Source organism: Molothrus aeneus, chromosome 4 (genome assembly GCF_037042795.1).
Source record: "Molothrus aeneus isolate 106 chromosome 4, BPBGC_Maene_1.0, whole genome shotgun sequence".
In the NCBI taxonomy this organism is placed as follows: Eukaryota; Metazoa; Chordata; class Aves; order Passeriformes; family Icteridae; genus Molothrus; species Molothrus aeneus.
Window position 1 is genome coordinate 16,564,973 of NC_089649.1, and position 12,936 is coordinate 16,577,908.

At 41.4% G+C, this 12,936-nt stretch overlaps 1 protein-coding gene across 1 annotated transcript in view; it reads right to left on the minus strand.

Moving 5' to 3' along the window:
* The window catches only part of PTPN13 (protein tyrosine phosphatase non-receptor type 13), a 112,655-nt gene that overhangs the window by 9,250 nt on the left and 90,469 nt on the right, over window positions 1-12,936 (minus strand). Inside the window, exons 26-39 of the mRNA XM_066547996.1 lie at window positions 12,208-12,301; window positions 11,341-11,426; window positions 10,641-10,803; window positions 8,927-9,141; window positions 8,747-8,845; window positions 6,723-7,084; window positions 6,351-6,525; window positions 4,916-5,074; window positions 4,513-4,684; window positions 4,200-4,410; window positions 3,039-3,109; window positions 2,326-2,387; window positions 1,498-1,654; window positions 995-1,171 (exon numbers count right to left, since the gene is read on the minus strand). Of these exons, the coding sequence (XP_066404093.1) occupies window positions 995-1,171; window positions 1,498-1,654; window positions 2,326-2,387; window positions 3,039-3,109; window positions 4,200-4,410; window positions 4,513-4,684; window positions 4,916-5,074; window positions 6,351-6,525; window positions 6,723-7,084; window positions 8,747-8,845; window positions 8,927-9,141; window positions 10,641-10,803; window positions 11,341-11,426; window positions 12,208-12,301 (2,203 nt within the window). The remainder of the gene's footprint in view (window positions 1-994; window positions 1,172-1,497; window positions 1,655-2,325; window positions 2,388-3,038; window positions 3,110-4,199; window positions 4,411-4,512; window positions 4,685-4,915; window positions 5,075-6,350; window positions 6,526-6,722; window positions 7,085-8,746; window positions 8,846-8,926; window positions 9,142-10,640; window positions 10,804-11,340; window positions 11,427-12,207; window positions 12,302-12,936) is intronic.

Genomic DNA, 12,936 nt, shown 5'->3' on the forward strand with positions numbered 1-12,936 from the left:
TCCCCCTGCCAGTGGCTCTTCTGCAATTCAGTTGGATTCAGACCAGCAGTAGGTCCAAACCAGGATTTTACGCACTCTTTGCAATAACAGAATGTAATTAGGACACGCCAGATAAAATCTGACTTGTATCTGTCTGCTGTGGAAGAATTCTGCTGCCATACCCTATGGATTCAATTCATCTTCAGTCACAAAGGACAGCCTACAGGAAACTGGAAGTACTGGAGCTCCAATGATATTCTTCAGCTGAGATCCTGGCACAGCCAGAACTTCAGTGATCCCTGACTTCTAATGCAATGACCAATGACAATAACCCAATGGCCTTGTAGTCATGACCTGAAATAATTACAATTTTGGAAAGTGTATCTTGGGTTTTAGAAGGAATCTCTACAGAAGCATCAAGCATCTTGCTTGAATTTTTGGAGCATGCATACAGAGTGTGACACCACAAAGGAACTACAAACCCTACTCCTCACTGCATTTGAGTTAATAACAAGTAAAGCTGAGGAGATGGAATGAAGCAAGAGAAAGGTGTACAGTCAGAAGGAGGTACTGAAAAAGAGCCAATCTTTCTAAAATAGACAAAGCAGGTTGGTGAATTGTTTGGTTTTGAGAGATCTCAACACATTTCCAAGTTGTGCAATCTGAAGTCAATGAAATACTGAAATGCTTCAGCACACCAACATGCCTGCAGCTGCAGGACCAGGTACTCAAACAATAGGAATTTCACTCAAGAGACAACTCTAGAATGGGAATAATTTTTCCAGATTACTTAAAGCAAAATTCAGATTTTTCAAACCAGAACCTCACTTATTACATCACATCTCAAATTCGTGGTAATCAGCAACTATTTGTCTGTGTTCAGCTTGGAAAACTTCCAGTTCAGATATCAAATCAAAGTCAATCAACTCCCCCTGTTGACAAATCAACTGCTTACTTGGCACCTTGTTTCAGAGTTTTGCTGTCATGGATGTTCTTTTCTAATGGCTCATATTACCTGGCAGGTGATTTTCTGTTGCAGCCTTCTTGAGATGTAGAAGACTCTGAGCCTCTGAAGTTGCATTATTCTGATTTAAGAGGTTCTGGGCTTCCTCATCTACAACATCCAACAGATACTGGACAACTTCATTGTGGTCATCCTCATCATAATACTCATCATCTGGAACCTCTGTTCCTGAAGACAAATAGTGCAAAATGACAAGTTTTCTCAGTACAGAATGGTTTGCAAGAACTAATTTAAAGGGGCAGACACAAGGCATTATTTCTAGCTGTTACCATGGCCTTCCTTTATTTCTCTCTAGCACAAAATCCAATTTCTATAAATCCACTTTCAACATCAACTAACTCCCACAAAGCAAGGCACAAGACTTGGAAATGATCTTCTAAAAGCAACTGCCAGCCTAGCATTTAATTATTTCAGCATATTCAACCATGTTGTGATTCTCTTGTGCAGGTACAATAAATGCAGAATGATGCAGTGTCCATCTCATCCCCTCTTACCTGATTTGTCAGTGTGTTTAGGAAAATCTGACATCTGGTTGGTAAATCCAAGGGAAGGTGCATCTTCTGCCCCTAAGAGGTTCCTCAGTGCTTTCGTGTGATGGATATTGTTTTCTGTATTTCCCTGAGAAGGTCCCAGGATGCCATTGCCATTGACCTGAGGAAGCAGAGAACAATTAACAAATTGTTACAAATTAACTCTTAAAGAGCCTGGCAGCTTGTTGAAGCAGCAAACAACCACTAAAAAGTTCTCACCTCTCCTCAGCAACAAATAAAAACCTCTATTCATATCATCTGAGATATCTGGGTGATGGGTGAGAAGTTTCACATTACAAGAGCAAATAAAAAAAATTAAAGCAACTAAGAAAAAAAACCCACATGCTGATGAAGCAGCAGCTTCTACAAGAGAACACGTGGTAGTAGTTAACATTAATTTAATCCCTATAAAATGTATCCAAGCTTCAGTACTTTTGGTCCCACAACATCAGCATTTCTATGGAAAAACTAAGGGGGGAAAAAAGAAAGAAAACCACCTAGCAAATACAATATGAAAACATCTGCAGAAACTGTGGGCTGAATGGAGTATTCTGGATGATAGCCTTACATCCTTCTCATAGGACAGTTTGTCTTGCAACAAAGCAGTGCCAAAAGAAAGAGCAGATCAATTAAAAAAACTTGCATATTTATTATGATCACTGCTTATTCATGTCAATTGATAAGAGTGGGTTTGTATACTTTGATCAACAGATTGTTTCATCCATTTATTTAGTTTTATAAGTGTTTGAAGTAGATACTTTTGTCTGGTTGATGGAAGAGAGGAGCATTTACCTTGGGCCCATAAGCATCAGTTGACGTCTCTGTTTTATCACAGGGATCACCACAGGAACAACCTAAAAAAAATGTGGGAAAAACAACAACTTTTTCTCTGAAATTAAATTAGCCCCCAGTGATTATTTTTATAAAAGAAGCAAGTATTATTTAATACTACATTACAACATGAGTAGCATTTCTGCCTGGTTTCTGTGCATTGCCAAACTTTTCTGTCTGAATGACTACACTTCATATAATGGCTTTTTGAATGTTCTATTTAATGTGATCAGAAAGCATGAATGCTAATATAAGTCACCAACTCAAAGCAAAGAGAAATGTTGATAAATAGTTTAACAAATTACAGTGGAAACGTGCACCTTTGAGAACAGTGTTGATTCCCTTTTCCTCAAAATGTACAAGATACAGCCCCACAAACACCTGTCATTGACTACTTTTTTTGTTATAAATATTATCTGACACCTGGGTCCTTCTTCAAAGGAACTCTTCTGCTCTATATTAGAGAGAATTTCTAAACTACACAAGAAATTATATATAAAAACACGATTGGTGAATCTCTTTTCATGGAGCTTTTAGAGGAAAGATCAAGCAAACTCCTGTTGGAGCTAGACACAATAAGCTGGACTAGGATAGTATCGTATGGTCCATATCAGTTCCTTTATTTTTATGAACAGGTGAATTTCACTTGCTATAAGTAAGCCCACAAATCTTACCATTAGCTTTCATTGGCCATGGAGTTGAGTTCTCAGGGCTTTTGGATTTTGGGAACACTGCATGACCGTCTCTGTGAAAATAAATATTTACAGGAGTATTTATTAAAAAAAAATAAGTAAATCACTGCAATCATCTGATATTTAAATAAATAGTACTACTTGTAAAACTGCTAATTATTCCCAACCAACTTCGTGCCATTTGCAAACTAAGTGAGGACACATCCAATCCCCTCTTCCAAATCATCAGTAAAGAAATGGAACTGGACTGGCCCCAAAACTGAGCCTTGGAGAAACCCTACTAGCACCATTCACCATCACTCTCTCACTCCATCCAGGTTTTAACCCAGTGAAAAGCATCTCTCCAAGGCATGGGCTGCCAGCTTCTCCAGGAGAATGCTGTGGGAGACAGCATCAAAGACTTCACCCAATCCAGCAGACACATCCACAGCCTTTCCCTTATCCACCAGATGAGGAGCTTATCATGAAAGTAGATCAGCTGGGCCAGGCAGGACCTGGCTTTCCTGAACCCCTGCTGGCTTGATCCCCTTGTTCTGTACGTGCTGTGTGGTCACTCAAGGTGATCTGTTCTGTAACCTCCCCTAGCACTGAGGTCAGCCTGACAGGCCTGTAGCTCCCTGCATCCTCCTTCCAGGCCTTCTTGCAGATGGGTGTCACACTGCAGTCAACTGGGACCTCCCCAGTGAGCCAGGACTGATGACAAATGATAGAGAGTGGCTTGGTGAGCTCTCCTGCCAGCTCCTTGCATATCCTTGGATGAATCCCATCCATCCTCACAGAGGATCCTCACAGATGGATGGGGATTCATCCCATCCTCACTGTGAGTGTCCAAGTGCCACAGCAGGTCTCTGACTAATTCCTCCTGGATAGCAAGGGGTCTATTTGAACACTTGTAGCTCATAGCTGGACACAACCTTGTGTTCCCAAGAAGCACAAAGCACAGCAAGTACCACATACCCTTGTGCTCCACTGCAGCACAAAAGCTGTGAATTTACAGACCCTTTCTGTAGAGTCAGTCCTCAGTAACATGTGGTGGTTCTTGTCACACCAGGAACAGGTTTTACTCAGACACACTTAGATATACTCATACAATCATGCAAGAAAAACAAAAAGTACAGGAAAGCATCTGCTTCCAGAACACACCTGGTTGCTTTGAGCACCACTGTTGGAAGGCATGTTTCCAGCATTCTTTTGGCTTCTTTCAGAGTCATTCCTTGTGTGCTTACTCCATTAATGTAATGGATAATATCTAGTACATGGAGACTCTCCTCTCTGGCAGCAACCGATTTGGGGAGAATGTCACTAATATACACAGCTTGATAAAGGCTGTCATGGCCTCCTGATAAGGACAAACCTTTGCGGAGAAAGAAGGGGAAAACAATAAAAATCAAGGTTTCTTTGTAACAGAAGGGGAAGGTTTTCCTTTAGGGCAAAAAGCATATTAATTCCGTGTCACCTAGCTCCTCCTTATGGCACATCAGTGTGATGTCAGGCAGCAAATGAGGCAACACTGGCATCTTTGGTAACTCCAGAACACGCCCCAGTACTAATCTGACAGTCCTGGGGGCAGCTCGCAGAAAGTTGACAGCATCAGTATGGCTCATGTTGGTGACATCAATGTCATTCACCTGCAAGGAACAAACCAACACAGGTGTCCTTGTTAGATGCCAAGTAAGACAGCATTATTGAGGAAGCATTCATCGCTGTTCTCAAGTGCTATTGAATCATGACTCTCAGAAGGTGCTATCTTTGTCCTTTAACGACATTTGACTTAGCCTACAACACAGTTAACTTTTTTTTTTGACTCAAAGTTGTCCTTTTTGTGCAAGGCCTGTACATGAAAAGGTGAATTCTCTCACTTTTATGAGTCGGTCTCCAGGCCGCAGTCTCCCATCGCTTTTGGCAGGATCCTGAACAATGTCATGCACGTAGCAGCCAACACTGTCATTACCTTTGGTCACTGTAAAGCCCAGACTGCCCTTGTCTGACTTTGTCAGAGTCACTCGGAGCTCCACTTCCTAGGGGGACAAAACAGCACCTTACAAACATGCAATCAGAAGAAATAAGAACATTTTACTGAATTTAAGACAACTGATTTACCTACTGATTTAAGTGTGACACAAGCCTGGAACAAGACATATTTCTTATCAGGCTCAGCTTAGTTGCTTCAAATAAGTATCTCTAATGAGTTCTAGACAGAACCAAATAATATTTTACATGGAAATAACATGGGGCCAAAAGTCTATGAATTAAACAAAATATTGAAGGCACACATCAAAACTCACACCTTATTTTACCCTAATCTAGTTGCCATATATAAGAAAGGCTCTGTATTTTTAAATATCTCAACACATCCATAATTATTCAGAAGAAAATAAGTGAGCATATTTTGCTACAGTGGGACACAAAACTATAGAGCTTTCTGGAAACTGAAGACATGCACGTGCTTTGCCCACTTTAATTTGCATTAATTTTTATTTGAAAGATATGGATCTGTCTCATTTGCATTAAAAAAACACAGAGTACCAGAAAGGATGGAGAAAAACTTCTGAGGTAGGGACTAAGAAAAATACAGTTTCTTGTCAAAATGGAGTATTGGCTACTTATAACATGGAAGACCCTCACAACTGGGATGTATCAAGATTCGATTTCAATTTTTTTCAATATTTGAACAGATTACATGATGATATGGAAGTCCCTTTGATACACAAGACATTTCTGTGGTGTCAAAAGCTTTCTCAGAAGAGCCTCAAAAATAGGCTCCATCTTGCAGCACAGCAGAAAGTCTTTGGGATTCATATTTATAAATGCAGCAAAGAACAGGGTTTCCTGATGCCCTTGATGCCTCAATTTATCCTCTGACCTCTGAACAACCACCTAAAACTGAAAGAGCAGAAGCAAGGTATCTGCCATTTAAGCTTCCTCTAAGCACAAGGTTGAGAGGTAGGTAAATATTTAATGCCAAGGTTTCCAGGATGAAATGACCCATGAAATGAACATACAAACATCCAATATGTACACATGGATGCCTCCACATCCACAGAGGGAAATGTATCAACTCTTCAAGAGTCCACATGGAAAATACCTGCAGACACTGGTATGAGCAGCTGCCACTGATTACAAATGGCAATGTATGTGCCATTTATTAGGCACACACACAGAGTAGTGCAAGTATAACCTACAGCTGTCCCATTTGTAAATTAAAGTGCCTAATTTCTATCCACTCTCAAAATCATGGCTAAAACAACCACAGCAAGACATTCATGCTCCTGAAAGACAGAAATAGTGTATTACTGGCTCATATTCTTCAGCATTTTTTTCCAGTTGGGTGAGTAATGAATCTATTTCTCCCAGGTGTGAAGTCAGCTCAGAGACAGGAGTAGCATAACAGTCATTTATTAACATGGATGTGGTAACATCAGGTACAGTTCTACAGGTGGGGATCACTGGCAAATCCAAAGGCAGATCACTACAGATAAAGCAGAAAAAAAAAGAAAACAGGAGTAAGTACAATGTGGCTGTCATTCATAAATTAATACATGAACCAAGATTGACTTTATGTAAATCTAAAAAGCAAACCAGGAGAAGCATTTCTATGAATAGGTCCAGTTAACTACTTTTATAAACATTTCTGCAGGATGATGAGGATCATTATCAGCAGCATACCTGTCCTCCAGCTCTGCCTTGCCGGGAGCCTCCTGATCAGGATAGAGGATGGTGCGGACAGCGTCCCTCTGGCCAGGGTGTGCCTCGTACTGAGCCTGTGCCCGTGCCTCAGCTTGCCCTGAGCCCTGGTACAGTGCTGAACTCCAGCCCAGGCCCACCTGGGCTGCTGACTCCATCACCTCCTCATCACCACTTCTGCTGCTGTCACTGTAGCTGTCTCTTCTGGAGGGAGATTTTAGCCTTTTCTTGCTCAGATCAGTAGTTTCATTTTCATCTGAGCTGTCACCTTGTTCTCTACTTGATGGACCAGAAACTTCTCTGCTGACCTCTGGAAAAACTTGTTGGGGCGAATGGATGGGGGTCTACAAAAGCAAAAGCATTTCATTCACAATAATCTGGTTCTTATGACAAAAGAAAGTTTCAAGGACCGCATAAAATTACCAAAAAACAAGGAGTCAGTGGTTACTGACTGAACTGTTGAAACACATCATAGCAGAGTTCCAAAAAGTTCAACTTGGCCAAGATAAAGTGTGCAAAACTCTGAAACTTACGCTGCTAAAAACCTTTAAATTCTTTAAAGGAAAACAAAAATACTTTAGCTTCAGAAAGCTTACTGACAGATTCTTTTAAACTATGCCCAGCAGTCTTCTATGCAACTACCATGAAATCCCTTCCAACCAGAAGCTGAGGCTCACAGAGCTACTGAAGTCAAACCAACCTCACAGAGCAGGGAATCAGAAAAGCTGTCAACCAAAAAGCAACAGTAACAGACTACAAAGACTAAGATAATTTATGCCAAATGGTGACCGTTAACCAAGTTATTAACCACCACCAGACTGAATAACAATTTTGCCAATTGTCACATATTTGAAAGAATTATGTCAGCCAGCAGCTGACAAAAAAGCTTCATTTCTGCTTTCATGCTTGTATGCATGAACACATCAATCTGTGATAATGTAAAGAAAAATTTTGGCTTTCCTCTTCTTTTAATATGTGCACTGTTTCATTAAAGTTCCTGCTAAAATTTGATGAAGTTCTAATAAAGTTCCTGCTATTCCACATTACAAACATGTCTATTATAGGAATAGTTATTTATATTATTAGTTTGCTCAGTTGCTTATCTCTCACTCCAATCATAACTTCACTTAAATTTGTATTTGTCTATTTAAACTTCTCTCATCAGACTTGAATGATTTCATTGTTTGAAAGTAATGTTAAAGTAACTCAGAATCACAGAATCAGAGTATCCTGAGATGGAAGAGACGCACAAGGATCATCCAAGCCCAATTCCTGGCCCTGCACAGGGCCTGAGGTGCGAGGACAGCCTCAAGAATCACACCCTGTGCCAGAGAGCCTTGTCCAAACACTTCTTGAACTCTGGCAGGCTTAGTGCTGTGATGAATTCCCTGGGGAACTTAAACTGAAGACCTGTCTCCATTAGTTTTACACTTTCCTGTATTACGGAAAGCCTAATATTCAGGCAATTTGTCCTCAACACTCTCTTTTGTTGAAACACATTTCATTTCCACTTCTTCAAGTATCCTAAAATGGCGTTCTGTTCTTTCAATTTATTTACTGGAGCATTTTGAAAATATTCTTTGGGTCACCTCTAATTTCCAGGAGGTAAATATGACAATATTTTCCCTGTTTTTACATACATCGACACCAAATTGATGTTTTGCAGAATATCCTTCACAGAAATATCCAATTTCTATCTGATGCCAACTTCAAAACATTGGGCTGCAAAGAAATCTCTGCTCCAGAAACACTGTTAAACCAATTTCTCATGCCTTAGGTCACAAAATGGAGGAAAAAAGCTTTTGAAGGCATACATTCCTTTAACAGTGCACTCCTAAGGGATTCATTCCAAGAACTACATTTCTGTGAGCACTCTCCCCATTATTCCATCTGCATCTTGCAGATGGAATAATGAAGATGGAACTAACCCATCCACCCACCAGATCGAATAAATGAACCTTAAATAGCAAATTATGTTTAAAAAAATCCCATTCCAGACACCTTACCAGCAATGAAGGGTCAATGTCTGGTAGTATTCCAGATGGTGGCCGGCAAAGGAGAAGAGAGACCTCTGGAGATGTTCCCCTCAGAGCAGAGATGACTTCCTGTGGCCACAGAGGGATTCACTGTCAGATGCAGACTTGCAGGGCTACCACAGTATCAGTTTCACTATTATGGGTACAAACCTGCTGGGACAAGCCCTTCAGGGACGCCCCGTTCACCTTCAGGATGACGTCCCCGATCTCAATCTGCCCGCTCTCTGCGGCTGGCTGCCCAGGGAAGAGCTTCTTCACCCGCACAATCGTCGAGCCCAGCTGCTCTGGGGTCAGGTTGTCCTCACGGCAGAAACTGAACCCGAGGCCTGAGCTGTTCTTCAGGAGTTTTACCTCAAACGTGTTCTCTGTAAAAGAAACATGAACTGTGGGTGTACCAGCTGTTCATGGTTCCTCTGGGTCTGGATTGAAGGCACTTGAGATGGTAGTTCATATTTGGACTCAAGTGTTTATTATTTCTTATCAGTAAAACAGTCTCACTACTGTGAGTTCAGCAGCTTTTCATTAGAAGGCACAAAATGGCCAACAATCTCTTGTTACAAGGTCTTTTAAGACTAAACTATCCAATTAAGAACTGACACCTACATTATTTTCCCTTTTAACCCAAAACCTGATCCCCATAAGCCCGCAATGCAGACTTTTCTGCCCAACGACAAAATGCCACCCAAACCCAAGAAGAAGGAAGAAGAAGCATGAAGAAGAAATCCAGGATGACACCCTGTGCCCTCCATCTTGCTTCCATCCACAACATACTAAAAATCCCAAAACCTAAATTTCTCATCAAGTGAGACACATACACTACTCTCTATAATCTATTTCACACTTTTGTGGATTCCAGTCTATCTTGAAGTCTAGGAAACTTTCTCCATGAATGAGGGTCAAAGTCAGTGCTCCCCTGGGTGTCAGGACACCCCAGAGCAGACAGAGAAATAATCCCGGTGCCCTGGGTTTCCACAATTAACTTATTATTTCCTATAGCACATGGCCATGGAAAGAGTGTCTGGTGCTCATATTCCAGACATGACAATGTGCAATCTCCCCCTCACATGGTTCTTTCACTGAGTTGAACAGAAGTGTTACCCAAAAGATCCCTCCAGGTTAAAGAGGACAAAAAACTGATCACGACTTCTCAGTCAGCTTGCTTGGCCAGACAACATCAATGTGCAGGAAGGCAGAGTGTCTCCAAAGGACTTATTCCCTAGGAAGTCTATTAAGAAACCTTTCAAAGCACAGAGTGACTCAACTTTTCCAGCCACTGATCAGGCATTAGTGAGAGCAGCAACTGGAGCTCCTGGCAGACAGTTCAGAGCCCATGCAAGAAGATCCAAAGGTATCTGCAGGGGTTCTGCCATCTGGGTAGGCTTCCCTTCACTTGCACAAGTCACCAGCAGGAGAGGCTGAATTATGTCAACCTCTAGTCAGGGGCACAAATCTTTCTCTCTTCATCTAGCTCTTGATGTCTTCTCTCTTCTAAGACAGGAGCTGCAGACCCACAGAAGCACTCATTTATATATAAATATCTAAATTCCCCTTGGCACCCCTTAGCAACACCAGATACAGCAGCACCTCCTAACTCCAAACTTGCTACAGCCTTGGCATCTAAGGTGACACTAGGAAAGAACATGAAACAGTGAGAGAGGAAAAAGTTAACAGTAGTTAAACAAAGTAACCAAGATGTGAAAGGAAGTCTTTAAAAGAAACACAACAGCACAAAAAGAGACTGCATTATGTGCAAGGGCTTGGTATAGATTCTTACCTACTCTATTTCCATCCTAAGAAGTAAAGAAAATCTTATGAAACTAGAGGATGCTTTGACAGTTAAGACAATTGTTCTGTGGGAGCTGACCTGCAGTGACAAAGCTGTAATCTTTGGCATTTGAAGAATCTGCTGCTGGCTTCTCCTGTGGCTCACACTGCCCCACCTGATTTGGGAGCGTGCACTGTGGTGTCACTGGAGCATGAGCCTTGGCCCCTGATAGCTGACCCTTTTCCAACAGCAGGTGCACCACCTAAAGAGATGAAACATTCTCCAGTTAAATGGCAACAGAGATAACACAGTCTAGAGTATGTGTTTCCTTCTAACTTCTCAAGAGTCCATACTTTTACAGCAGCAAGTGTTATAGACACTTTCCTCCCCATATACATCCTCCAATTACTCCTTATTTTTTAAGGGCTGTTAAATGACAACCTCCAAAATACACTAATGGACTTGCAAGATACTTGCCAATAGAGTAAGAAAGGGTTTTCTTACTATAAAGTTGAGGGTGTTAAGAGGTGTCAAAGATAGTGTCACTTGCACATTTGTACAGGGAATTAAGTTAAAAGCATTTTATAAAGTGAACACAAATAGCAGTTCTCAGCAGTTCTGAATGTGTACACTCAATGGCTATTTTCAGGTGTGCCGGGAAGCCAAAGAGTCCAAGAAAGCAAATCTAAAGTAACCATGACAACACTGGGGAGGATTCCAGTCTTGAGGTTCCTTCACCTCTTTTCACTGATAGAGAACTGGTTTACCACAGACAGGAGTGGAAGCAGCAGCCACTCACCTGGCCTGTGTTTCTCAGGGTTTCAACAGCTTGCTTATGGGTAGCTCCTTCCAAACTGATCCCATTGACAGAGAGCACGCGGTCACCTACATTAATAATTTAAGAAAAAGTAGGCAGAGCATCACCTAAAAAACATCTATGATGCACAGAAACTTTCAAGTCTGAGCTAACAAGGACAGTTATTTAAGGAAATTCTCCCTCCCTTCCATATTCTGAGTCAAGAAGAGAACTTTGCAAACAAACTATATGATTCAAATCAAAGGTCTTTTCCAATCTAATGATTCTGTGGGATAATCCCATGTCAAAACTAGTATTAACCACCAGAGTGACAGCCTGCCAGAAAGCTCAGACTCTTTATTCAAAACAAATCTTAGTCCACAGCAGGAATGCTCACTTCAGTGAAGAATGTGGCCTGGCTTACTAACAAGAAGAGCCATAACAATTACAGCATTTTCTGTATTGAGTTGTCAGGCGTGCCAAGCAAGAAGGCCACAAATAACACAAAGCCCTCTCTCTCTGTGCCTGGAACAGAGAAGCATTCTCCATTAACATAGGCTGCTTTAGAGAACAAAAATCCCACAAGCTATCTCCTATTTTTCCCTTCCACAGCCTCAGCATTGCTGGTTCTGCAGTTGCTCTACATTAGTTTTTTAATCTTCACCTGCAGAATTAGCTATCGAGGCAATATTTAAAATGACAACTGCAACAGCTTGGAAAAACAGTTCTTCTTCCCAGTAAAAAAGGTGCAAGGACAGGAGGCAAACAGAGTGCTAGTTTCCAGGCCACAGGATATTGTCAAGTCCCCCCAGACAGTCCTCTGCCCTTTTTTCACATTAAGAGTCTCCACTGAAAGAATGGAAATCCTACCTTTTTCTATTCTGCCATCTGCTTCAGCTGCTCCCTTGGGAATAATTGCTTTCACATAAATACCACCATGCCTTATGCTAGTATTTACACCACCCTAAACAGAAAACAAAAATAGGATTGTTAGTCTTTTTGCAGTTAGAATACTTAGTAATCAAACACAGTGTGACACAAGGAAAACTGTTCTTAGGAAGCATTTGGGCTACTGGCATGTAGAAAAAACAGAAAAACTATCAAAACCAAAATGTTACATCAAGCATGTTCTGTGCAGTCATGCAATTTGCTATGAATGAAGTTGGGATGGGAAGACTGTAAAAACACAATGCATCACAATGCAAATGCACAAAACACAAACAAATGTCCTTCAGCAGAAACATGTCTGCATTTTGTTGGACTTCACATGCTTGCATGCACACCAAAGCTCAGAGATGTGCAAGAGCACAGCATGCCAAAGCAGGAGATGCACAACCATGCAGTGTCCTACTCCAACACAACTTCTCTGATGTAACTGGAGATTAGGGAGCGCTGCTTTCTCTCAGTTCAGACAAGTTAGAAGGTCTAAGCTGCTCAAGCTGAACTGACATTGTTTCTGGAAGGCCCTGGCCTTTCTGCTGATTGCAGAAGGGGTAGGACTAGATGGTCTTTAGTTGTCCCTTCCATCCTAAACCATTGTGTGATTCTGGCTCACTGTGCTCCACAGACTTGGAGGGAAGAGGAAGACTAACAGTGTGT